Here is a 26427-nt window from a genome sequence, read left to right on the forward strand (position 1 = left end):
GGGGGGGGGGGGGGGGGGGGGGGGGGGGGGGTCGCATCGGGCTGACAGTGCGACAGTGCAGAGCCTGCTTGGGATTCTCTCTCCTTTCCTCTCTGCCTCTCCCCTGCTCGTGCTTTCTCTCTCAAAATAAATAAATAAACTTAAAAAAAAAAAGAATGAGCAGATGGAGGCGAAAGTTTGTGGAAAATTCAAGGGGGCGCTGAAGTAGCAGGGGATTGGGGGTCTCTCTGATGACCCCTATTACTGTGACTACTACTGGCTGCCCCTGTTCTCTTCTGGCAACTGACGCCTCCCCTGCCCCCTCCCCCCACCAGCTTTTGCTAATTGAGGGTTTCTGTTTCCTCCAGATTTCAACTTTTGCATATTTCATCCTGCCCCCTCCCCTCGCTTGTGAGCTGCTGCTGCAAGGCTTCTGCCGGTTCTGTTTCTGCTTCCTCTTGATTTCAGCTCATTCATGGTTTACTGTGGCCCTCCACTCGCTAACGGCGGGGTGGGGAGCGCTGCAGGGCTCTGAAAGAGGACAGAGGCCTCAGCCCATCTTCCCCATCTTTCCCCCCCTCCACCCCTTCCCCCAGCGTCCTGGATCTCAACGCCTTCGAGAGACAGAACAAGGCAGAGGGGCTGGGCATGGTGAACGAGGACGGAACCGGTGAGGCCCTGTCTTGGGCTTCCCTCTCCTGGGACATCCTCTTCCTTCGGGATCGCCCCCTCGCCCACATTGCCCAGAGCTCCCTTCCTCCTAGACTCCCCGCCCCCAACCATCCCCAAGCCCCACCCCCAACCCCACCCCCCACCTCCTACCTCCTGTGTTGTAGTCCCCAGTCCTGCCCCCACATTCCTCCCGGGTCTCCCTCCCCTCCCTCCTCGGGGTCCCTACCCTTGGCTGTCCTTCTGTCTTGTGTTCTCTCCCCTAGCACCACACTGACCCGTCCTCCACCTGCCCCAAGTCCCCCACCCTGGTTGCTGTTCTCATTAATGTCCCTAATCCGGGTTAATTGAGTCTCCTCTTTGCCGTGTTGTGACGTGTCTAACTTTTCTGCCCTGATCCTCGCCTCCTGCCTTTCCACCTCTACTTGTCCACCTTTCTCTCTTTTTCTCTTCCACCTTCTTTCTCTCCCTCCGCTTTTACCCTCATTTCTTACTCTTCCTTGGTACCACCTGTCTACTTATCGTTCTGATTCTCTGTGGTTGTTCCTCTCTCCATGTTGATGTCTTCTTCGTCCCTGACTGTGTCACTGTTTTTCTGTGTCCGTCTCTCTGTCCCCTTCCTGTCTCTTTTTTACCCCTCTTTTCTCCTGCTTCCTCCTCCCATCCTGTTGGCTGCCCCAGTCATCAACCGCCAGAACGGTAATTCCCCCAGCCCACTCCCCTTGCTGTGCCGCTGCACCCATCCCTTCTAACCCCCAACCGCCCCCTCCACCTGGGGGCTGAGGATCTGGGACATCCAGGGAGGGAGGAGCCCTTCAGTGAGGCATCCTGCTGGCAGAAAGTCTTGAGATCAGGGGTCCAGAGACCAAGATTTGGGTCCCAGATTAGTCACTAACAATAGCCGAGACTAAGAACAAGTCTCTTCCCTTCTGTAAGCCTCAGTTTCCCCATGTGTAAGATAGAAGTTAGTGAAGATGGCAAAGATCCCTTTCCAGTGGATGTTCTGACTTCGAGACCCAGATTCGCGGTCCCCGGGTGGGGCAATCCCCACTCCCACTCCCACTCCCACTCCCACTCCCACCTACCCTGCTCTCTGCGCCCGCGACCCCAGATTGGTCAAGTCTGCGGTTCCCATCCGCCAACCGGATTGGTTGCCCCCAGCATCCACTCTGATTGGTGTGCGTGCTCCTCTGCGCCTGCTCTGATTGGCCCATTCCTGTCTAGCCTCCGTGTCTCTCTCTTCCCTCCTCTAGAGCCCACGATGACCGGCTTCTTTCAGATGCCCGTTCTGATTGGCCCATGTTTACACGCCCCTCCGCTGCCCCCCCCCCCCCCCCGCGCCTGCATCTCCCGGATTGGCTGATATTAAGGCATCTGAGCCAATTGACTGGCTTTCGATCCCCCCTCCCTGCCCAATCCCCTCCTGCTCAGAGCCTTTGTGTGAAAGTGATTCCAATCCCCTTAATCCATTAACTCCGCCCTCAGTGGCCCTGGATGGGGGCTGAGGGAGATACCAGCTGCCTGAAGTTCTGCTGTGTAGGCAGACATTCCCAGACGTCACACAAGTGGTGACGTCAGAGGAAAACGAATGTTTAGAAAGACACTTGAGGCCCCAGCTTCATGACTCAGGACCCCTCAGGTGAAATCAGGACCCCCTGAGGTCATGGATGCCCCTGGCCCTCACAGTGTCTTTGATGTGGCGGCTGCTCCTCCCTGCGCACCCGTGCTTTGTGCATGCGTGTGCAGTGTGCAAGGGCCTTGTGCATGTGTGTGCTCTCCCCTGGCACATCTGACCCTTTCTGTGTCCTGCCCCCCCTCCCCCCTTCCACCCAGGCGAGAAGGTCATGGCAGATGATGAGTTCACCCAAGATCTGTTCCGATTTCTGCAATTGCTCTGCGAGGGGCACAATAATGGTGAGGAGGAGGGGCCGGTGGGAGAGTGGGTGAGAGGTCAGGGTTTGGGGTCAGTCTAGAAGGGTTGCCTGAGTTAAACTCCAGGCCCCTCACTCCTATCAGCGGTGGCCTCACCACCCACTCTGCTCCTGATTGTCCTTCATCCTTTATTTTCAACCATCATCAAGCCCTGCACGCCCCCCCCCCTTTCTAAATCTCTCTTGAATTTCTGGAATCTAGCCCCTTTGCTTCACTTTCACCTTCTCTGGCCAGTCCAGAGCCCCAAAACAATCTGCCCCAAACCGCTTTGCCCCCTGATGGGTTTGCCCAAATGAGCAATTAGCCACATGCCATGTTTCCACAGGCATTTTGCAGCAACTGCCAAAGTTTAGATGTGGAAGATTTCCATACTTTGGGTTCTGTAGAGGGGAGAAACACCGCATGGCGTTTTAAAATGTATTTATTAGAATCGCTTCTTAATTTCACTTCTGAAATACTCTGCCAGGTGGAAGGCCTTACAGATTCTTTCCTAACTTAAACAAGAGTTTCTCCAACTTTTGTTCTGGCTCAAGGCAGTTTAACCAGATCAAGGATGACACAGCAAGCTAGTGAAACATGCATAGCTGACAGCCATAAAGGGACCCTCAAACTTCTGTACCGCAAACTTTCTACCCAATGCCATTTCCTATAACAAATATGCAAGTCTCAAGGTTGTGGTTATGATACTTAGCAGGTAATTGTGAAACCACAGGCTGCCCAGAAACTAAGCTTGATGACAAGAATGGAAGTAATCATAAATCTAACTTCCATAGGACCTGCACCCCATCTGGTTAGTGTTCCTTAAGGTAACTGATTTGTAAATTTCTTTAATCCACGCTCTTCTCTTTTCAAACAAAGGATAAAGCGGGATCCCTTGATCTGCATTCTCAAAAGTTCTTATGTCCACAGCCAGTTGTCCTTCAAGGTTTATGAAATACTTTTGTGCCACATGATAAGGATTTTCTTTAATTTTAACCAAGGGGGGATTCAGTCTTTGGAGTTTAAAATGAATTTTATTCCCTGGATCTATGATTATTTAGAAATGAGAAAGTTCTAAAGGGGCGAATTCCTCTCCTACCAAATTTGCAAGCCAGTCCTCTGCATAAATTCATGGATCCACTAACCAGCCCAATCAAATAAATGTTTGAAATATCTTTCAAATCTCAGATGCCTCACATGTCTTGAGTATTTGGTGCCATTCGAAGTAGACAAAAGTTTTGTCTCTTGTAGATGTCTGAGACCACGTTCTCGGCTGGCAGGGCGTTTTTACAGGAGAGGGGAGCTGTATGTGTAACGATTTAGGCAGAAGTCCGATTGAAATTAACACAAAGGAGTTAGAAGCCAGAGCAGGTATGAAAACATACACGTTTGCTTGTAAAATATTGAATATTTGAGCATAATCTTCATCTACAGTGTGAAACCAGGCAAAATGGGCATTTGACCCAATACAGCAATTATGAAATAGAAGTCAAATGGACAGTAAAACTTTGGGGAGAAGAAAAAAACCTTTCAAGGGCTGGTGAAACCATCCTGTGCAACATGACATTGCCATGAACATGAAAAAGACGTAGCTGAAGTTCGTTTTCATTGCCTTTGTAATTTGATGAATTCTACAGAGGTGGTTCTCAAACTTATGAGGGCCTCAGAATCCCCTTGAGGCTCCATTAAAATACAGATTTGGGGGCCCCATCCCAGATTTTCTGATTTAGTAGTTCTGGGGTGGACTCCAGGAACTCACGTCTCTCTGACAGGCTCCCAAGAGAGCTGATGCTACTGGTCTGGGGCCGCGCTTTGAGAATCACTGCTCCAAAGCGCGCTCTTAACCTCAGCACTCTAAGAGCAGCCAATGTTTATGGAGCACTATGTACCAGACGGCTATCCGAAATTTTTTTTAATTTGGAAAAAAACACATTTGTATATTTTGAAAGCAAGCATGCACACGTGCGAGTGGGGGAGGGACAGAGAGAGAGAGAGAGAGAGAGAGAGAGAGAATCCCAAGCAGGCTCCGAGCTGTCAGCACAAAGCCTGATGGGGGTCTCCATCTCACAAACGGTGAGACCATGACCTGAGCCGAAATCAAGAATCAGACGCTTAGCTGCCTGAGCCACCCAGGCACCACTGTCTTAAATTCTTTATGTATCCCAAAGCATTAAAAACTCACAAGAGCTCCATAAAGTAGGGTCTGCTGTAACCACCATATTACATCTGGGGAAACTGAGTCACAGTCTGTGCCACACATAGGGATTCAATAACTTGCCTGAGATCACAGAGCTGGGAATTCATACAGTCCACTCCTACTTCCCTTTTCCGCCTCAGTTCAGAGGTCCCTTCCCCCAGGGAGCCTTTCCTGATTACCTCGGCTGAGTCAGGCATCTCCTCTGGACAACTCCAGCCCCCTGACCTTCCCACCTCACAACCCTGATCATTCTGCCTAGTATCCCCCCCACCCCTACTACCCATGAACCGTGTTTATAATTATTATTATGAACTTCTCAGTCACACAAAAATAGAATGGTCTAATAAATGGTACTCATACTCAGCCGTAGCTTTTTGCCAGGGAACAATGTCTTTTCACATACTGGGAACCAGTGCACGAGGGGTCATGAATCCATGTAGTGTTGAGGCTCCCATCTTAAATCCACACTGGTATGCCTGGGGAGCATATTTAAAAAAAATTTTTTTTACATTTATTTATTATTAAAAGACAGAGACAAAGCATGAATGGGGGAGGGGCAGAGAGAGAGAGAGACACACACACAGAATCTCAAGCAGGCTCCAGGTTCTAAGCTGTCAGCACAGAGCCCAAAGCAGGGACCGAACCCGGGAACCGCGAGATCAGGACCTGAGCTGAAGTCAATCACTCAACTGACTGAGCCACCCAGGTGCCCCCAGGGAGCATAGATTTAAAATATACTAAAGTCCAGGGTTCACCCTCAGAGATTCCAATTTAACTGGTCTGGGATTGTGGCTTGAGCAGGGGGATTTTGGAAAGCCTCCCGGAGATTCTAACACGCATCCAAGGTCGAGAGATTGAGGACTATGAGGACTATGTTGAGATCAGAATTATATATATATATATATAATTTTTTTCAAGTTGGCTAATATACACTGTATACAGTATGCTCTTGGTTTGGGGGATAGATGCCCGTGATTCATCGCTTACATATAACACCCAGTGTTCATCCCAGCAAGTGCCCTCCTCAATGCCCCTCACCCATTTTCCCCTCTCCCCTGTCCTCCTCATCAATCCTCAGTTTGTTCTCTGTATTTAAGAGTCTCTTATGGTTTGCCTCCCTCTCTGTTTGAAACTATTTTTGCCCCTTCCTGAGATCAGAATTCTTTTGAAGGTAACTAGACTAGTACAGGACAGAACATACCAAAATACATAGCTCATATGTGGGTGGGTATATGGAACTTCTGTTTCAGGTATATGTGGATATAATTTCAGTTTAAAACGTATACCGGGTCTCAATGTAAAATGGCTTCCCTGCTGTTAGCTGCAGTTAGAAAAGATTGAAAAATTACTACACAAGAATATAAACTTCACAAGGACAGGCATTTTGTTTTCTTTTACCACTGTATTCCCAGGGCCTAGAACAGCGCCTGGCACATAGTAAATACTCAATAAACTTGTAGTAACAAAGAATAAGTGGCCAATCTCCATCTCCCATTAGCATATAGTATATGCTCAATAAATAGATATTGAACAAATAAAAGAAATGAGAGCTACTCAACTCTTCTGTATTTGGCGAGGTGCTCAGTAAATATTTGTTGGATAAATGAATGAATAAATAACCAATCTTCCATCTCCCCCATCACATAGTAGAGGTTCGATAAACATTTTTGGAAACATGGAAGACTGAATCTCCATTTTCCCCTGCCACACTGTGGGTGCACAAGAAACATGTTTGAGGGGGGAAATGAATGAATAAATGACTGACCCTCCACTATACCTGGCACGCAGTTGGCCCTCAATAGTTATTTACATAAGTGAATAAATGATCCTCATCTTCCTCTGGCACACAGTAGGTACTTGATAAAGATTTATTATGTTAACAATAACAATTATATGCCTCTGGCATACAATAGGCACTCAACGGACACTCACTGCATAAACGAGTAAATGACCCACTGCCCGCCTCCCCTGGCACATGGCACGCGCTCAATGAATGAATGGCTTTTCATCTCCCCAGATTTCCAAAATTACCTTCGGACACAGACAGGGAACACGACCACCATTAACATCATCATCTGCACGGTGGACTACCTCCTGCGGCTGCAGGTGAGGCTGGGAGGCCGTCCAGGTGTGACCTGGGTGGGGGACTGTGGGGCCCTAGTTGGCCCCGGCACCCCTTCACACCCTATCGGTCCCCCAGGAGTCCATCAGCGACTTCTACTGGTACTACTCCGGCAAGGATGTCATTGAGGAGCAGGGCAAGAGGAACTTTTCCAAGGCCATGTCGGTCGCTAAACAGGTGTTCAACAGCCTCACCGAGTACATCCAGGTAGGACCCGCCCTCTGGGGCGGGGCGAGGCAGCCCCCTGCACCCTGAGCCCCGCCTGGAGCTCACTGTAGTCCTCTGCCCCACCCCCAACCCCGCCCCCCAGGGCCCGTGCACCGGAAACCAGCAGAGCCTGGCGCACAGCCGCCTCTGGGACGCCGTGGTGGGATTCCTGCACGTGTTTGCCCACATGATGATGAAGCTCGCTCAGGTTCGAGACCCTCTGTCTTCATGCAGCTGTTCCCAGGCATCCCCGAAATGGCCCATTTCCAAGTCACTTTCTCACCCAAGTCCCCGTGGCATGTTCCAGACGAGTTCCCTCGGAGTGGCCAAATCCACCTTCCTTCTGGATTGGCTCTCGGCACGACCCCGCCTCCCCCTCTGCCACCACCAATCGGCGGGTTTCCCATGCACACTTCCATTGGTTTGACGTTTGGGCCCCGCCCCCACTGGCGCGGAGTTCCTCTAGGATTGGTTGGTGTTCTTTTCTCTGCGGTGAGGTCCTCTCAGATTCCGAAGCCCTTAGGGATAGAAAGGGGGCATCTTTCTAGATCAGGGACTGGGGCTGAAGGAATGTTTTGCTTCTGTATTCTGACTGCGGCAGATGACGCCCATCTCGGGCACCCATGATGTAAGGTCCCTGTCAAGCCCTCCCATTTCTAGATTCCTGTGTACCCTTCCCCTACCACTCCCGCCCCTTTGCAGTCTGGTCAGTGTCTCATGCTCTGCTTCTGTCTGGTAATATACTCAAGGCTGCCATCCACATCCTGAACGTTACATATGTAACAGTTTTCCAGCAGATGACAGTACTCTGTATACTGTATTATGATTTCCCCGCAGGGAGCGTCTTGAGGAAGGAGAGCTTTCCTCTAGTTACTCAAAGGTGCAACGGGGGCTAGCAGAAATTCTGTCTGCTGTCACCTGACTTTTTGGAAGGAGCTGAACTTGGAACGCAATTCCTTCGTTTCAGTGCAGTCGAAATTGTGTTATTGGTGTCATCTTAAAAGTCTAGCGAATATTGGTATTTTAATCTAGAATTCCAAATTCTGCAGTGTTACTGCATTAGCCAAGGACAAGGGCTAGGCTGAATGGGCTGGAAATCCAATGCAAAGTGGTGGCTTAAGTGGCCCTAGAGTGATACCAGCAGAACTGCCTTCTCTGGCTTCATTTTCAAGAGGCTAGTTTCCGATCTGAAAAAAATGATGCCCTAGGCTTCTATGCACCCTCCCTAACAGCTCCAGAGGGAAGAGAATTCCTCCTTTATGGGAGATCCGACTTGGGATTCTCTGGACTATTGAGTCAATGCTCAGCCCTGAACCAAGCGCCGTGGCCAGGGGAGAGCTCTGATTGGCCAGATCTGGTCATATGCCCACCTCTGAAACCAGGAAAGTGGGGTTAGACCCACTTGCTCTGAGAGTGAGATTCTTCCGGGAGGCAGGGTGCTGCCTTGTGCATCACCGGCAGGCGCACCCCACGGGCACCCACCCAGAGTAGGATTTTGAGATTCTGGAATGTTGGGCGTTTAGAGTCAGAATGCCGAGCTTTGGAACTGTGTTAGAATTAGAACTCTAGAAGGAGCATTCGGGTAGAGGAGCCTACTTGCCTTTTATCTGGTATCCTTCCCCCTCCTCCATTGTATTAGGTAGAACCAGATGAAATGACCACTCATGAGTCAAAAATGCTCACATATTAGCAGTTTTATGTAGCTCAACTGAATACAAATAGGACCATGAGGCAGAACTCTGACCATGTAGGAAGTTTCTGCAGGCACTACACTGAGGCACTGTGACTAGGAGGCAATGTGCCCTCACATTCTCCTCAAATTGTCAACCGAAAGGCTCATGGCTGAGTCCTCCAGCCTGTTTCCTGAACCCAGAGTCTTGCTTTTTCCATCACACAGTCACTCAACAAACATGTGTCAAGCACCCACCATAAGCCAGGCACAGTGCTCAGCTCTCACCCCTTCCCAGCTGTGTCTCCATACCCAGTATGTGCCCCCTCTGTCTCTCTCAGCCCCCGGCTTCTCTCCCAGCCCTCCTTGTCAGCTCTTGCCCCCACATAGCACCTGTTGGGTCTGCTTCCCTACCCCTCAAAGTGCCAACCCTACCCCCACAATCTTGTCTCTCTGCCCCTTCCCCTGCTTCCGAGGAACATGTCCGGACTCGGGTCCCCTCGGAGGTAAGAGTGGGAGAAGAAGGGGTTTTAGGCCTCGCGGGGTAGGCCAGGAGGGGCGGGGAGACGTCTCTGCAGAGACCAGTCATCACATGGCTGGGGTGTGGGGTCTCTAGGACTCGAGCCAGATCGAGCTGCTGAAGGAGCTGTTGGACCTACAGAAGGACATGGTGGTGATGTTGCTGTCACTACTAGAAGGTAAGCACCCAGCGGGTGGGGACGAGGGGAGGGTACAAAGGTACAGACAAGCAGGGAGTAGCCCTCTGAGACCCAGGAGACCCTAACCTTCAACTTCATCCCACATCGTGTCAGGGTCAATGGGTTGATGGAAGAGTCACAGTAACTAACTCAGGAAACTCTGAGCACTTATTATATGCCGACTGTACACACATTAGTTTTGTGAATTCCTAGAGAAATCTTAATAAGGTGAGTAGCCTGGACACTCTTTAAAGTGTATGTACCTAATAGTTATTTATGTATTCATTCGTTAAATGTGTCACGTAGCTTTTGCTGCCTCAAGAATGTCCTCAAAACTTAGTGACATAAAATAACCATTATTTAGTGCTCATTAATAAGACATTTTAACTAGTAGACAGACTCTTTTTCTACAGAGACCCACAGTGTCCTCACTCTTTTCCATGATTGCATAATACTCCTTTGCATGGGTGAACAGTGATTCATTTAGCCACACCCCAATCAATGGACATTCAAATTAAAAAAAAATGTTTTGCTATTACAAAAAAATGTTGTAATGAATAATCCTCCTACAATCTTTCAATGTTTTTGATGGCTAGTCATTAGCTTTTAAAAATTAGAAGGTTCCTGGGGTGCCTGGGTGACTCAGTCGGTTAAATGTCTGATTTCAGCTTGGGTCATGATTCCATGGCTGGTGAGTTCGAGTCTCACCTCGGGCTCTGTGCTCACAGCTCAGAGCCTGGAGCCTGCATCAGATTCTGTGTCTCCCTCTCTCCCTGCCCCTCCCCCTCTCACACACATACACACACACACACACACACACACACACACACACACTCTCTCTCTCTCTCTCTCTCTCTCAAATATAAATAAACATTTAAAAACCCAGAAGTTTCCTTTTTAAAAACGTGGGGGAAGGAGTGCCTGGCTGGCTCCATGGAAAGAGCATGCAACTCTTGATCTGGGAGTCATGAGTTCAAGCCCCACGTTGGGTGTAGAGATTAGATAAGTAAGTGTTTAAAAATAAATAAAAAATCAGAAGGTTCCCTGTAACATCAGATTTCTAGCTTTTCTTGAAAACTGGAAAGATTTGGTGACCCCCTCCCCCCACCCACATTCTCACATGGCAAAAAATCAGCTGGACCGGATTAAATAACTGAAGTATATCCGTGTCAAATCTAATTTAGATGTCAGCACTATGATTATATTAGAGACTGTTCTTGTATTTAAGGCATTTACACTGAAATGTCCAGTGTGTCTGCAACTTACTCATGAATGGTCCCAGGGGAAAAATAGAAGGGGAGGAGGGAAGGCGGAAGAGAAGGGAGAGAGGGAGACAGGAATTAGGAAGCAAATGTGGCAAAATGTAAACAACTGGTGACTCTAGGACAGGAGGGCCCCCTTGCACTATTGCAACTTTCATTTAAATTGGAAGCTATGTTAACACTGAAAGGTGCAAGGGTGTCTAGCTGACTCTGTAGGCAGAGCATGTAACTCTTGATCTCTGGGTTGTGAGTTTGAGCCCCACGTTGGGTGTGGAGATTACTTAAAAATAAAACTTTTAAAACCTAAATAAATAAGTAAAATGGCAAGGTACAAAAAGAAGCTGGAGCCAGGTGGCTTCAGAGAGGGGGTGGGACCCCAGTTTACCAGAATCTCCACTTCTCCCTGCCGTCTTAACTTCGGCCTTCGCTTATCTCTGGACCTGCCTGGCCTCAGAGGACTGGTGGAAGGCTCGGGCGTGTGAGCTCTGGGGTCATGAGGCTCTGGGTTCAAGTCCTCCTCACGCCCTTGCTGGCGATGTAACCCTGGGCGTGTGACTTTCTCTGGGTCTCAGTTTCCCCGGGTCTCAGTTTCCCCATCTGTAAAAACGGATAGTAACCACTTCCCCTGCACTTGGCGTGGCATCTGGGACACGCTGTTAGCTTAGGCCGTTGTTAATTTTGTCGAGGCCTCGCCCAGCTATCAGGGACAGGGACCAGCCAGGTTCACACCTGATGCCGGTGGTCATCAGGGAATGAGCCGGGCCCTCTGAGGCGAGGCATGGGTGCTGGCCAGGGAAGCTTCCAGCAGCGAAGCGGATCCTGGGGGCTCCTGAGCTGGAGAAGGAGCGAGGCCCAGTGGGGCTCCAGAAAGGAGGCCCTGCAGGGCCCCTCTGACCACGACCTGCCCACAGGGAACGTGGTGAACGGCATGATTGCCCGGCAGATGGTGGACATGCTTGTGGAATCCTCATCCAACGTGGAGATGATCCTCAAGTTCTTCGACATGTTCCTGAAACTCAAGGACATCGTGGGCTCTGAGGCCTTCCAGGACTACGTCACCGATCCCCGGGGCCTCATCTCCAAGAAGGACTTCCAGAAGGTGGGTGCTGGGAGGCAGGTGGGTGGGGGCGCCAAGTGGCAGGCATGTCCTGGCTGGCTGCCTGCCTTGGGCAAGAGGCTTCTCGGTGAGCCTCAGTTTCTTTATCTGTAAAATGGGGGTAAAACCGTCTTTGGGGTTGTTTTGAAGATGAGATGCATTAACACAAATGAGGACCTTTATTTCTGTTCTCATTATTAATAGTCATAATATTATGATCATTAGAGGTAACAGTTAGTCAGTTGAGAAACGTTTGCTGCATTTCTCCTCCATGCCAGGCCCTCTGCTGGGGCTGAGACAGACACAGGCCTGCCTTCATGGGGCTTATAGTCTAATGGGGGAGGCAGTCACCAGTGACCATTACAGGTCAAATAATGAGGGTCTTAGGAGGGAAGTATAGGAAGGGGCCAGCTCTACCCAGGAGCCCACTCATCCACCCGTCAGTCCTCCCCTCCCAGCTCTGCCGGTTCCCTACGGAACCCCAGGAAAGTCACTCATCTACTCTGAGCCTCAGTTTCCTCCTCTGTGAAATGGGACTAGGATAACAGCAGTGACCGTCTCACAGGACTGCTGTGAGCCAGACGGTGTGTGCACAGTACCCGGATCTCAGGCGCGCTCGAGACATGTTACCTGCTGTTATTCCTGCCCGGTCCTTTCCCTCAGCATCGCGTTGAGTTTGTTCTCTTGTGTTTTGGTTTGTTTAAATTTATTTTTGAGAGACAGACAGTGTGAGCAGGGGAGGGGCAGAGAGAGAGGGAGGCACAGAATCCGAAGACAGGCTCCAGGCCCTGAGCTGTCAGCACAGAGCCCAACGCGGAGCTCAAACCCATGAACCGTGAAATCATGACCTGAGCCGAAGTCGGACGCTTAACTGACTGAGCCACCCGGGCGCCCAAAGTTTTTTTTTCTTTTGAAATAACTTCTGGCCTATAGAGAAGCCGCAGGAACAATCTATACAATTTCTGATTCCCTTTTCACCCATATAGCTCAAATGTTCGCTTCTTACCACATTTGCTCTCTCACGATTCCCCTTTTCTTCTAAATCCTTGAGTGTGTATCTCCTGAGAAAAAGTGCGTTCTCTTACATAATCACAGAACAATTAGGCAAATCAACAAATCTGCGTCAAGGGGCACCTGGGTGGCTCAGTGGGTTAAGCATCCGACTCTTGATTTTAGCTCAGGTCACGATCTCACAGTTTGTGAGTTCAAGCCCTGCATCGGGTCTGCACTGACAGCGAGGAACCTGCTTGGAATGCTCTCTCTCTCTCTCTCTCTCTCTCTCTCTCTCTCTCTGCCCCTCCCCAGCTTTCTCTCTCTCAAAACAAATAAATAAACATTAAAAATTTTTTAAAAACAAATTAGTGGGGTGCCTGGGTAGCTCAGTTAGGCGTTGAGTTTGGCTCAGGTCATGATCTCACGGTTCGTGGGCTCGAGCCCCACATCAGGCTCTGTGCTGACATCTCAGAGCCTGGATCCTGCTTTGATTCTGTGTCTCCCTCTCTTTCCGGCCCTCCCCCGCTTATATTCTGTCTCTTTCTTTCTCAAAAATAAATAAACATTAAAAATTTTTAAAAAGAAATTAGCATCGACATGATGCTGCTATCTATACACCTTAATTCAGTTTTCACCCAGTGAGGAAATTGTTTTCCCTGCTAAGGATCCGATCGGGACCACATTTAGACATCCTGTCTCTTTAGCCTCCTTCAATCCAGAACCCTCCCTTGGTGTGTCTCTTTCATGACCTTGCCATTTTTGAAGAACAGAAACCAGTGCTTTAGAGAGCGCTTTATAATGTGGGTTTGTCTGGGGTTCCCCATGACTCGATTCAGGTTAGACATCTTTGGCAGGAATATCACTGAAGTCATGTGTCCTCAGTGCATCACACCAGGAGGTGGGCGACGCTGCATCTTCCTATCGCTGTGGGTGTAGCTTGGCTCCCTCGGTCCAGGTTTCCCTGCAGGGGCTCCGTCCTTCCCTCTGACACCTACTGGGGACCTGCGGTCGGACATGTAAACAGCCTGCTCACCTTCCAGGGTCAGCATCCCTGGGGATTCTGGCGGAAACGAGTACGTTTATGGTAATTGACAGACGGGTGCTGGTTTTCTAATGTCACCACACCGTTTCCCTTTATTAGGTACCATTTTGCTGTGCTTGCTCATCCATTTCTTTCTTTCTTTTCAAGTCTGTTTATTTATTTTGAGGGGGGAGGGGCAGAGAGAGAGGGAGGGAAAGAGTCTGCCCAGCAGGCTCCACGCTGTCATCTCACAAACCATGAGACCATGACCTGAACTGAAACCAAGAGTCAGATGCTTAACCGACTGAGCCACCCAGGCACCTCCCATTTATTATTTTTTATATCTGTGTAGACGCGTGCTTTTTAATTTAACCCAGAGGTTGCAACGGCTGCTGCCCATTTAACAAGCATTTAGATAAATCCAGGGTCTCCTGAGTTAAAACTAAAGAGCCCCTGGCCCCCCAGTGCCCCCCATGTGTCTCTCTCTCTTCTCAGCCCTGCCTTCCAAGAGCGGCTGCCTTCGCTCACTCCTTCCTCACCTCCCACCCCTCCCCCGACCCAGGGCGTGCCGGCTCAGGTCCCTGGCCCTCTTCTGAAACTACCCCCACCAAGATGGCCAGTGACCTCTGCACCCTCAAGTCTCTCCTCTGTCATCTCCGGGCACCTGCCAGGGTCGGCCATATCCCTCCTGCCACGATGCCCGCTTCCCTGGGCGTCTGTGCCGCACACTCATGGGACCCACACCCTCCCTGCCAGCCTCCTGTGGCCTCTTCTTAACCATTGCTGTGCCTGAGCCCTCCACCTTCCAGAAGAAGACCTGATAGATATCACGGGTCCTGTGTGCACATAAGTTAGTTCAGGTGGTCCTCGCAGCAACCCTCAGGGCTCAGGCCTGTTTTTGCTTTTGTTTTCATCCTCACTTACAGAAGCAGAAACAGAGGCACAGGGAGGTAAAGCGGCGTGCTCAGGGTCACGCAGCTCATGACGGACTAAGAGTGGGATTAGAACTCAGGCGGTCTGGCTCCAGGGCCCGCCGCCTCAAGAGTCATCCGTGGATCTAGTCCCACAGATAGTGAGCGTAACCCGGGCTCCGATGCCTCGAAGTCCCAACCTGTCTCTCCGGGCCGGCAGGTTTCGGGAGAGAATCCTGGTCAGCGAGAGAACCGAAAAGCACCGTGCAGGAGCTACATACACGTCATTCATAATTTTAAATGACTCTTCTCAGAAAAGGAAACCATCAACGAAATGAAAGGGCAATTTATGGAACGAGAGAAAATATTTGTAAACCACGTAATGACAAGGGGTTAATATCCAGAACATGCAAGGAACTTACCTAACTCAATAGCAAAAAAAGCCCATTAAGTTTCATGTTTTTATTTTATTTTTGAGAGAGAGAGAGCTGAGCCGGGGAGGGGGGCAGGGGGGACAGAGGATCTGAAGTGGGATCTGTGCTGAGAGCAGTGAGTCCAGTGTGGGGCTCGAACTCACGAACCATGAGATCATGACCTGAGCCAAAATCACCAATTTTTAACCTAATTTAAAAATGGGCAAAGGATCTGAATACACAGTTTTCAGAAGACATACAGAAGCACCTGGGTGGCTCAGTCGGTTGAGCATCTGACTCTTGATTTTGGCTCAGGTCGTGATCCTGGGTTCGTGGGATCAAGCCCCATGTTGGGCTCTGTGCTGAGCATGGAGCCTGCTTAAAATTCTCCCTCTCTCTCACTCTCTCTCTCTCTCTCTCTCCTTCAGCCCCTCTCTCCTGCTCTCACTCTCTAAAATAACTTTTTATTTATAAATAAATAAAAATTAATAAAAACATAAAAAAAGGAGACATACCAATGGCCAACAGGTACATGAAAAAGTGCCCGACATCACTCAGCATCAGGGAAATGCAAATCACATATCCAACAAGCCACCATTGCACACCTGTAAGAACGACTAGAGCCAAAAAGACAGGAGATAATGAGCGTGGGCAAAGATCTAGAGAGAAAGGAACCCTTGCACACCATTGGTGAGAATGTAAATTGGAGCAATCACTGAGGAAAACCGAGTAGAGGATCCCAAAGAGAGTGAAAATAGAACTGCCATAGGACCCAGCCGCGCCACGGGGTGTATATGCCAAAGCAATAAAACCATGAGCTCGAAGAGGCATCTGTGCTCGCATATGTGTTACAGCACACACTCACAACAGCCAAGGTGTGGAAATAACCTGGGCACAAGGAGAGCCCATCATTTGCAACAATATGGATGGACCGCGAGGGTGTAATGCTAAGTGCGTGGCGTCACTTACATGTGGAATCTTAAAAAAAATTGACTTGTAGAAACAGAGACTAGAAAAGTGAGGGGTGTGAAGGGCCTGGGGGCAGAGGACACAGGGAGAGGTGGGTAAGTGGGTACAAACATTGAGTTATAAAGATGAATTTAAGAAACGAAATAGGTAAAGATCCCTCCTGACCGCTCGGAGTTGCTCAGGTTACAGGATCTGACGTCCTATGCACAACATCCTACAGCTCAGCATCCTCCCTGTTTCACAAAGTTATAGTCTGTAACTTTAAAAGTGCGTTGGTTTTATGTTGAAATAATGCGTTCGTTCGCATGATTTAAAAAGCAAAGTGTAACAAGGTATGAAGTGGGAAGTCTGACTCCCACTGCTTTCTCAGCCTACTTTCCCCCCCGCCTCCCCACTGCTGTGAGTAGCATTAGGTTTCCTTTGTATCTTTGCCGTGTTCTTGTCAAATTTTGTTGTTCTCCTCCGTTCTTGCATAACAGGCAGTGAGCCACACCCAGTGGTGCATGCTACTTAATAATTACGTTCTGGAGGTCAGAGAGCAACCTTGTTCTTTTTCACAGGGGCCAAGTATTCCACGTGAGGTGTACGCTATCCTGTGTTTGATTATTCTTGGTTGACAGGCACTTGCTTTGTTCCTAGTCTTTTGCTTTTACAACTCATGCTGTGGTCAGGGCTCCCATGGATAGTTGTGCAAGTTGCACACTGTACAAAGGTACAGTTTATAGCCCAGATATTGTAAAGTTGTACTGCAGATTTCCAGAAGATGGGAGTGAGTGTGCTGAGGAAGGCTCCATTTGGACCACTAGCAATCCTGGCTATAACAATTACCCTTATACATACATCATTCTTTATGTGCAGTTGTATCTAAGAATACTTCCAAGGATTTCTGGGATAAAGAGAATGTATTTGGCATTTGGAGAAATGTTGCCCTCATTTTTCCTTCTCATTAGCAGCATGTGAGTGTGCCTATTTTCCCACAGCCTCACCACCAGACCGCATTGTCAAATATTTGGATTTTTGCCAATCTGATAGGTGAAAAACAATATTGCCTTGCAGTTTTAATTCACATTCCTCCCGCTAATGGGTGCAGTTAAGCATCTTTTTATGTTATATCTTTTGTATTACTTGTTTAGTGAACTGACCGTGTCCTTGGCTTATTTTTCTATTGGGAGGTTGATATTTTTCTTCTTGATTTCTAAGAGCTCTTTATATATTAGGCTGATTATAATGTTGTTAGTGATGGGAGTTGCACCTATTTTTCCTAGCTCATCATTTGTCTTCTGACTTTGCTTATGGTGTTGTTACAATTTTTTTGGCCATGCGAAACACTTTTATTTTCATGTTGAAAATTATTTGAAATATTTTATTCATTTTTAATGAAATCAATAATATAAGAACATACCACTATGGGTGAGGTCACCTTTGGCCCCCCACCCCCAGTCCTGTTCTCATCCCATCGTTTTGAAGACTGCCATTGTTATCCACTTTGGTGTTCATCTTTCTGGATGTTTATTTCTGCATTTCAGTTCATATGTAGATCTGCATTAAAAATTTTTTTTAATGTTTTTTATTTATTTTTGAGAGACAGAGAGAGACAGTGCAAGCAGGGGAGGGTCAGAGAGAGAGGGAGATACAGAATCTGAAGCAGGCTCCAGGCTCTGAACTGTCAGCACAGAGCCTGATGTGGGGCTCGAACCCACAAACTGTGAGATCATGACCTAAGCCAAAGCTGGATGCTTAACCGACTGAGCCACCCAGGCGCCCCTGCATTTTTTAAAAAATATAGCATTGTTTTATGGTTTCCCAAGTTCTTCATGGTGGACAGAGCATGGTTGGCAAAGCATATCTTCATTGATAAGTACTTTGCAGATTCCAAAACCTCTCCTACAGTTTAGAAAGCCCTGTCTAGTGGCTGAAGACATATTTTAGGCTATTCACCCCATTCTTGGCCAGTTCTGTTTTAAGGTTTTCCTCTTCTTTTTTTTTACTCTGAAAATATTTTTGTATGTGTCTCATAAGTTCATCCACTGAAAATGTACAATTTAGAGGCACCTGGGAGGCTCAGTCAGTTAAGTGTCTGACTTCAGCTCAGGTCATGAGCTCCTGCTTTGTGAGTTTGAGCTCACATCCGGCTCTGTGCTGACAGCTCAGAGCCTGGAGCCTGCTTTGGATTCTCGGTCTCCCTCTCTCTTCCACTGGCCCTCTCCTGCTCTCTCTCTCTCTCTCTCATTCTCTCAAAAATAAATAAACATTAAAAAAGTTAAAAAATGATGAGCCATATCTATAAAAAATAAAATAATAAAATGTACAATTCAGTGGGTTTTATTAGGCATAGTCACAGAATTGTGCAACCCCAGCTACGATCTAATTTTAGAACATTTTAATCACCCCGAACAAAAAACCCTGTACCCTTTAGGTCACTTCCCACTTCCCCCACCAGGCGCCTGGCCCCTGCTCATCTGCTTCCTGTCTCTATGGATTTGCCTCTTCTGGACACTTCGTATAAATGAAATTGTACAATAAACGGTCTTAAAAGGCTTTTCTTTTATAAGGAAAATTCCTTTTTCCTTTTATAATAACAAACCGCTATGTCATTCTCTTTCCGAATCCAAAAAGGAAACAAGAAAAACAGAAACAAAACGTATCCACAACTCTTTAAACGATCAAATACCTAGTCCACGTTCACCTTTCCCAATCTCATAACTATCCCATGTAATTAAAAAAAAATTTCTGAACCAAGACCCAAACAAGGCCCACCCATTGCAACTGGTGGATATTTCTTTAACCCTCCTTTTATCTACCGTTCTCCAGCACTTTTCCTTTGCCCTGTAGTTGATCCGCTGGAGACCCAGCTTCGTGGTCCTGCAGAGGAGCGCCCTCTGACAGAAGCATGACACGAGCAACGTGCATCATCCAAAGTTTTCTAGTACTCATGCTTCAACAATGTAAAAAGACACATGTAAGGTCATTTTCAACAATGTATTTTATGTAACTAGTATATCCAAAACATTATTTTAACATGGAATCGGTATAAAAAGTTATCCAATATTTTATTCTCTTTTCTTGTGCTGAGTCTTTGAAGCCTGGTGTGTATTTTGTACTTAAAGCACCTCTCAGTCTGCACCAGCCGTGATTCAAGGGCTCAGCAGATGCACGTGGCCCTTGGCCATCATTAGAAAGTGCCTGTCCGTTTGTAGAGTTTCCCACAGTTTTGATCCGGCTGAAGCAACCTTGCAGTGTCATGTCGCGTGTTCCTCCTTCCCCTGTGTTTCCTGTAAACTGAGACTTCGGTCAAGAAGCGCATCAGGTTCAGGTCTGGGTGTATGTGCTGGCTTTGCCAGCACACCCTCTGCGGGGCACCCTCTCAGGAGGCACGTCCTCTCCTGGGGTCTGTCCTTCGGCGAGGTCAGCAGCTCCTGATGTTCGCCACCCAGAGAGAGCAGTGCTGTCGAGATTGCAGAATGACAGTAGTCTCATCCCTAAATGTTTGACCATTTAGCTTTGGTAAATATCATATATGTTTCCTGAACACACAGCATCATTTGATTCCCAAGCGCCTTACAAATCTCTGTATTGCACAACATGTTTTTCAGTTTCTTTGTGGTTTAGGGGCGCCTGGGTGGCTCAGTCGGTTGAGTGTCCAGCTCTTCATTTTGCAGGTCATGACCTCATGGTTTCATGAGTTTGATTCCCACATGGGGCTCTGTGCTGACCTCGCACAGAGCCTGCTTGAAACCGCCCCCCCCCCACCTCCTGGTTGCACTTTCTTGGTCTCTTTCAAGATAAACATTAAAAATAATAATAGGGCCACTTAGGTGGCTCAGTCAGTTAAGCGTCTGACTTCAGCTCGGGTCATGATCTAGCAGTTCATGAGTTCAAGCCCTGCTTCAGGCTCTGAGCTATCAGAAGGAGCCTGCTTCAGATTATGTGTCTCCCTCTCTCTCTGCCCCTCCCCAGCTCGACTCTGTCTCTCAAAAGTGGATAAACATTAAAATAATAATAATAAGCAAGTTCAGGATTTTTAAAAGGACTTCTAAATTTTCAAAAATTATAAAAGGTAAAATCTCTTCTGTTTCCAGGATGCTAAGGTCACTTGACAAATATGTACTGAGCCTCTACTCTGTGCAGCAACAAGCAAAGCACACAGAGATCCCCACCCTCAGAGCAGATGGTCCAGTGGGAAGGGGCAGGCGAAAAGAACTAAAATAAGCTAAAAAATTCCAGGTTAGAATCTGAAGCCTGAAGGAAATGAGCGGGGTGGCATGTGAGAGAGCATGGGTGCAGTAAACCCTGTACACTGGGTGGCCGGGGGAGGCCTTTCCAGAAAATAAGCATTGAAGCTGAAAGCTGAAGTGTACCCTGTGGGGGTGGGGGAGGTTGTGACATCCCAGACAAAGGGCACAGCGAATGTTAATGCTGCCAGGTGGGAACCGGAGGGTGGCAAAGAGGCCAGCGTGACCAGGACCATGACCGAAGAGGGCTGTTGCTGGGGAAAAGGGAAGAGGTGGGGGCAGGAGGGGAGGGAGGCAGCAGCCGTGCGAGGCTTGGTTGGCTACAGGGGAGACTCAATGAGATGGAGCCGAGGGAGGCCGGGAGGAGTGTCCTCAGATGTGTATGCGGTCCCCCTGGCTGTGTGTGGGGAACAGACTGTGGGGGGTGGGGGGAACAGGGAGGTCAGGGAGGAGGGTGCTGTGAGAGTCCGGTGGGAGGCGATGGGGGACAAAACCAGCGTGGGGACACGGAGGGGGCAGATGCGTGTGGGCACTAGATCTGTGAAAGCGGAGCTGACAGATTTGCTGATGAATCAGGTGTGGGTGGTGAGATAAAAAAGAGGAATCAAGGATGACTCAAAGATTTTTAGCTTAAGCAGCTGGGTGGGTAGCGATGCTATTCCTGAGATGGGTAAGACAGTGGGAGGAGAGGTTTTGAAATCAAGAGTTCAGTTTGGGCCATTTCCAGTTTGGGGTAGAGATCCACAAAAAGATGTCAGGTTGGGCTTCAAGCTGTAAGTGCCCTGGATGCTGGGGAGAAGTTAGGGCTGAGATACAAACTGGGCAGTCATTGCCGTGGGGTCCCGTTTAGAGCGCTGGGTCTCAGTGACATCTCCGTGGAGGGCATACGTGTCATGAAAGGGGTACGGATTCCAGGCCTGGTGCCCCCTCACCCCCGACCTTTAGAAGTCTGGAAGAAAGGGGGATTCCAGCATAGGAAACCGAAAACGGAGAAAGAGGTATTTTGAAAGAAGGGGAAGCGTTCAAATGGATGATGACAAAGAAAGAAAGCCATAAATCACCAGAGCAGAGTCCCCACCAGAAGGGAGGGGGTGGAGTTCCCGAGCCCCCACAGGGAGGGGGTCTTTTAAGAGGGACAGTGTCACCCGGCATCATAAGGGGAGGAGGCGAGTCGGTGGAGGGAAGGTGCATGGTGAGGAGTTCCTGTGTGATTAAGTCTCCACGCTCTGTGGTTTCTAGAACCCTTCATGATTTGCAAAGCATATTACTCATTTAGAAAGCATTTTGCAAAGTTCTTGGCTACAAAGCACTTTTTAGAGCCAGAAAATTTCGCTTCTGTTCATACCCCCAGAGCATTTCTTAAACTGCATCCTGCAATTCATCTGAGGGTCATGAAATTCACTTAGTTAAGTCGTGACCAGCATCTTTAAAAATTAGAACCCTGCGGAGTGTTGCATAGCGAAAGTCAGAATTGTGTCATGGCCCCTCCCTTTTTTTGAGTCAAACTGTAAAATGCAGCCTTACTGTGGGTGCAGTCAAAACATTTGAAAAAGTGCCCTGGAGAACCTCTTGCAAAACGGACATGAGAGATCAGCAGAAGAATGTCCAATGAAAGTGGGGTCTATAAAGTAAAAAACCAGAAACAACCTAAATGTCCACCATCAGGAGAATATAGTGTTACATTTCTTTTTTTTAAATACCACACAGCAGTAAAAAAAGAATTTGTTTGATCCATCTATCAACATGCATAGATCCTGAAAATATACAGTTAAGTGAAAAAAGCAAGTTTCAAATTACACAATTATAATAGTAATTTTTAATTTTTTTACATTATTATTTTTTTTTATTTTTGAGAGACGGAGAGAGGCAGAGCACAAGTAGGAGAAGGGCAGAGAGAGAATGAGACACAGAATCTGAAGCAGGACCCACGCTTCCAAGCTGTCAGCACAGAGCTGGACTCGGGGCAAACCCACAAATGTGAGATCATGACCTGAGCCGAAGTCCAACTTGGCTCAACCCACTGAGCCACCCAGGTGGCCCTAATAGCAATTCTTTAAATTAAAAAAGTGCACATGATACTATGTTTTCTTATTCTTATTTTTGGTAACATTTATGTATTTTTGAGAGACAAAGAGAAACAGAGCACGAGTGTGGGAGGGGCAGAGAGAGAATGAGACACAAAATCCGAAGCAGGCTCCAGGCCCTGAGCTGTCAGCACAGAGCCCGACGCGGGCTGGAACCCACGAACCATGAGACCATGACCTGAGCCCAAGTCGGCGTTAAGCAACTGAGCCAGCCAGGTGCCCCTTGGATACTATGTATTTTTGCGACAGAATGCCAGGATATAAATAGTTATGGACACATGTTTGGAAGGATACATCAACTCCAAGATACGGGTTACTTTGGGAGAAGGTGGGGCTGGGGTGGGGATGGGGAATGGAACAGAATTACCCAGGAGGCTCCAATCATACCTGTAATGTTTTAGTTCCTAATATGTGGTATTTGAGGAACACGTGAGAATGAGCAATTGTTAATTCGGGGTGATGGGCACATGACTGTTTCCACTTGAAAATCGGAGCCCTCCACTGTGTCAGCGTCAATCACGTAGTTGCTAGAAAGGGGCGGAGGCAGCACAAAAGGGCCCTGGGGAAGGTTTGGGGTGGGGGGAAGCCTGCATTAGCCAGCGTCCTAGCCTCCAGTCCCCTAACTTGAGGACAGGAGAAGCTGTGTGGGCAGGGCTGCACATTTTGGAGGCGGCACCCGGCCAGCACACGGAGGAAACCAGGGACAGAAAGGCCGCAGCTGCACTTGTCCCCTGCTCCCTCACCCCAACTGGACAGACCCTAGCTGCAGCCACAGGGTCCCAGGGGGCCTCCGGGGTAGCTCACAGGTGCCACCAAGCAGGGAGGGTGGACAGCAGGCCAGCAGGGCACACCAGGATGGCACATGGAGAGCCTGGGCAGCATTTACCAACCACTACTGGAGCGCTGAGTTTCATCAATTCACACCTCGCCATCTCTGACAAAGGAGCGGATGGGGGCTCAGCTTTGTGGAAACGCAGCATTTCGGTATTTGAATGGCTGGTTCAGCCCTAGCTGTGCCAAACGGCCGGGTCTCAGCCTCGGGTGCTGGTTATGATTCTGGAATTTTCGGTCGGTACAAAAAGTGCACACTGCGGCTCCCCAGACCACCCCTCTGACCTACCTACCGCTGATCCCCCGCCCCCAGGCGATGGACAGCCAGAAGCAGTTCACAGGCCCCGAAATCCAGTTCCTGCTTTCCTGCTCTGAGGCGGATGAGAACGAGATGATCAACTGTGAGGAGTTCGCCAACCGCTTCCAGGAGCCGGCCCGCGACATCGGCTTCAACGTGGCGGTGCTGCTAACCAACCTGTCCGAGCACGTGCCCCACGACCCGCGCCTGCGCAACTTCCTCGAGCTGGCGGAGAGCATCCTGGAGTACTTCCGGCCCTACCTGGGCCGCATCGAGATCATGGGCGCCTCGCGCCGCATCGAGCGGATCTACTTCGAGATCTCGGAGACCAACCGCACCCAGTGGGAGATGCCTCAGGTGGGCACGCCTGCGCCCGTGCATGCTGGCCTCCCCGGGCTTCGGCGCATGCTCCTCGCACGCCCGGAGCCTACAGGTGCGGGGGGTGGGGGTGGGGGTCCTGCTCCGCTCATGCAAGCCCGTGCCCACCCTTTTGCACACATTTTCAAAGGCCCTGCTGTACCCTTGCACGTCCCCCGGTCTCCCCTGCCCACCTCTTGCAGATTTGGCCCGTACACCCCTCATACGTGCAGCAGCCTCGCTGTGCCCTCGCACGGTTGAGCTCCATGCCTGCCACTTACACACTCACCTAGGAGCTCTAGTGTGTCCTTACAGTTCTGTTGCAACCACACCCACGCTGTTGCACGCTGGAACATCTTGGTTATACGTGGTTATACACCCCTTGCTCACCTTCCCACCAGCCCCTGGCGAGCCGTCTCTTGTCCCTGGCCTACCCATGCCCACTCTCTTGCATACTCACCTTGTGGGCTCTGGGATGCCCTGTTATGCTGGCCTGCCCCCTCACCCATCAACCCCTGTGGCCCCCAATGCTCTCTGAGGTCCTGTCACATGATGGCCACTGATTTCAAGTCCGCATGTGGGTACACATCTCTTGTACACTCACCCGGAGGATAGAGTCCTGGAACACCATGTGCTTGCCCACCCCTCACTTATTGACCCCCCGCCTGCCCTCTCTGCAGCCCTGGGCGTGCCCACAATCACACACGCATACTCCAACTCACCCACAAGAGCCCCTGAGTGTCCCTGGTGGCCAGGCTCACTCCTCGGCCTGATGTGCCCCATCTCAGCCTCTCGTGTGCCCGCCCACAAATGTCAGAATGCTGCTTACACACTCACCTGCCCCAAGAGTACACTTGTGTGGCCCTGCCAGGCCTCCAGCCCGCCTCACACTTAGCTCGCATGTAGCTTCCGTTCCCTGTTCTCTTGTGTTCCCATGTGTCCCTCAGCCTCCAGCCCTGCCTACGTTGTCCTGGGGGCCCTCCTGCTCACACACACTGCACACCCCTAACACTCACACTTCCCCTTTGTTCCTCACCGGCACACATGCTCTTGCACACCCCTACCCATCTCACACTTAGAGCCCATGAGGCTTGCATTCCCATCCCCTCCTCCTAAACTGGCCCCCTCCTGTCTCAGTGACACCTGGTTCCGGCACACCTGGGCTCATGTCCCACTCGGAACCCGACCTCATATTCTGGGCTTTATTGCACTGACTCCCCCGTCCCCCCTGCACACTCATGCCTTTGTCACATGCACTGACCCCACAGTAGCACTACCCTCTGGTTTTGGCCCCAGGCCCTTGCATTGCTGCCCTGTGTGCCCACGTCCACCGTGTACTCTGGAGCCCCACGTGGTCACATACTTCCCACGTCCTCCCCTACTGCCACGTGATTCCTCCCTCAGTCCCTGGTGCCCTCATAAGCCTCTTGCATGCCGCCCCCTCACATACTCCACAGGACACCTCGACATTGTGCACGTTCACCTGTGTCCCTTGGGACTGCATCACCCCACCATCACCGATTCGCACAAGGGCGGTAGCACCATCCTTGCCCCCAGGATGTCTGCCACACCCGCGTGTCTGCAGGAAGCCCGGGTCACCGCCGGCCCTTCGCACTCCTGTACATGCTGTGGGGCGCTCCTCCCCTTCCCCCCTTCTCCACTCCCCCACCTCCTGCCTGTCACGTGCTGCCCACGTGCACACTCTTTCTCTGAGTGTTCCTCCTCCAAACACCGCTTCTGCCTGTTCACGCCTCCATTCCCACTTTCTCCTTCCGGTCAAGTGTGCATGCCCACGGCCGTGGGCCCCCGGTGCTCTGCTACCATATAACGGTGAGCACTATGTGCCATTTATTAGGCACCGGGCACTGCTCTAATCCTTCGGCATCTATGAACTCACTGAATCCTCACACCAACCCTGTAATTGAGGTCCTACGATTATTCCCTCTGATTACACAGAGGAAAACTGAGGCCCAGAGAGTTCCATCTAAATCACTCAGCTACTCGGGGGGCAGAATCAGGATTGGAACCCAGACAGGCTGGCAGGCTGCAGAACGTTTGCCCTCAATCACTACGCTCCGTCTCTCAAGGAGCGAATAACCCCGATTCTGGGGCAGCCTGTACGGCAATTCGATTCCTCCGTCCGCCGCCTCTCAGCGGCGGCACCCCGAGGACGCGCTCGCTAGGCCTCCCTGCCCGCATCTGCGAGGTCGGGCTGAGGGCCCCTCCGTCTAAGATTGTGTGCGAGGAATAAACGCGATCATCTGCGGGAAACGCTCGGTGCGGGGGCCCCGTCCCTCACCCCGCGGCGCCCCGTCCCGCGCGTAGGTCAAGGAGTCCAAGCGCCAGTTCATCTTCGACGTGGTCAACGAGGGCGGCGAGTCGGAGAAGATGGAGCTCTTCGTGAGCTTCTGCGAGGACACCATCTTCGAGATGCAGATCGCGGCGCAGATCTCCGAGCCCGAGGGCGAGCCCGAGGAGGACGAGGACGACGGCGCGGCCGAGGCGGGC

The 26427-nt window shown here is 49.9% G+C and overlaps 1 protein-coding gene and 1 long non-coding RNA gene across 4 annotated transcripts in view; one reads left to right on the forward strand and one right to left on the reverse strand.

The window, feature by feature from the left end:
• The window catches only part of RYR1 (ryanodine receptor 1), an 89356-nt gene extending 70304 nt beyond the window's left edge, over positions 1-19052 (forward strand). Inside the window, exons 81-89 of the mRNA XM_029926159.1 lie at positions 576-649; positions 1330-1347; positions 2482-2562; positions 6774-6862; positions 6957-7085; positions 7189-7293; positions 9371-9452; positions 11626-11813; positions 18929-19052. Of these exons, the coding sequence (XP_029782019.1) occupies positions 576-649; positions 1330-1347; positions 2482-2562; positions 6774-6862; positions 6957-7085; positions 7189-7293; positions 9371-9452; positions 11626-11813; positions 18929-18949 (787 nt within the window). The 3' untranslated portion in view covers positions 18950-19052. The remainder of the gene's footprint in view (positions 1-575; positions 650-1329; positions 1348-2481; positions 2563-6773; positions 6863-6956; positions 7086-7188; positions 7294-9370; positions 9453-11625; positions 11814-18928) is intronic.
• On the reverse strand, positions 17460-24535 carry LOC115280979. 3 transcript variants are annotated; one of them, XR_003904015.1, is made up of 3 exons: positions 23558-24535; positions 22821-22992; positions 17460-17656 (listed from the first exon to the last, which is right to left on the reverse strand). It is a non-coding gene; the product is annotated as an uncharacterized LOC115280979 (long non-coding RNA). The 3 variants fall into 3 exon arrangements; XR_003904016.1 differs by having other exon boundaries at positions 23554-24535; XR_003904017.1 differs by lacking the exon at positions 17460-17656 and adding an exon at positions 19083-19596.
• Between the last annotated feature and the right edge of the window lie 1892 nt (positions 24536-26427).

The sequence above is a fragment of the Suricata suricatta genome, chromosome 16 (genome assembly GCF_006229205.1).
Source record: "Suricata suricatta isolate VVHF042 chromosome 16, meerkat_22Aug2017_6uvM2_HiC, whole genome shotgun sequence".
NCBI classification, from domain to species: domain Eukaryota; kingdom Metazoa; phylum Chordata; class Mammalia; order Carnivora; family Herpestidae; genus Suricata; species Suricata suricatta.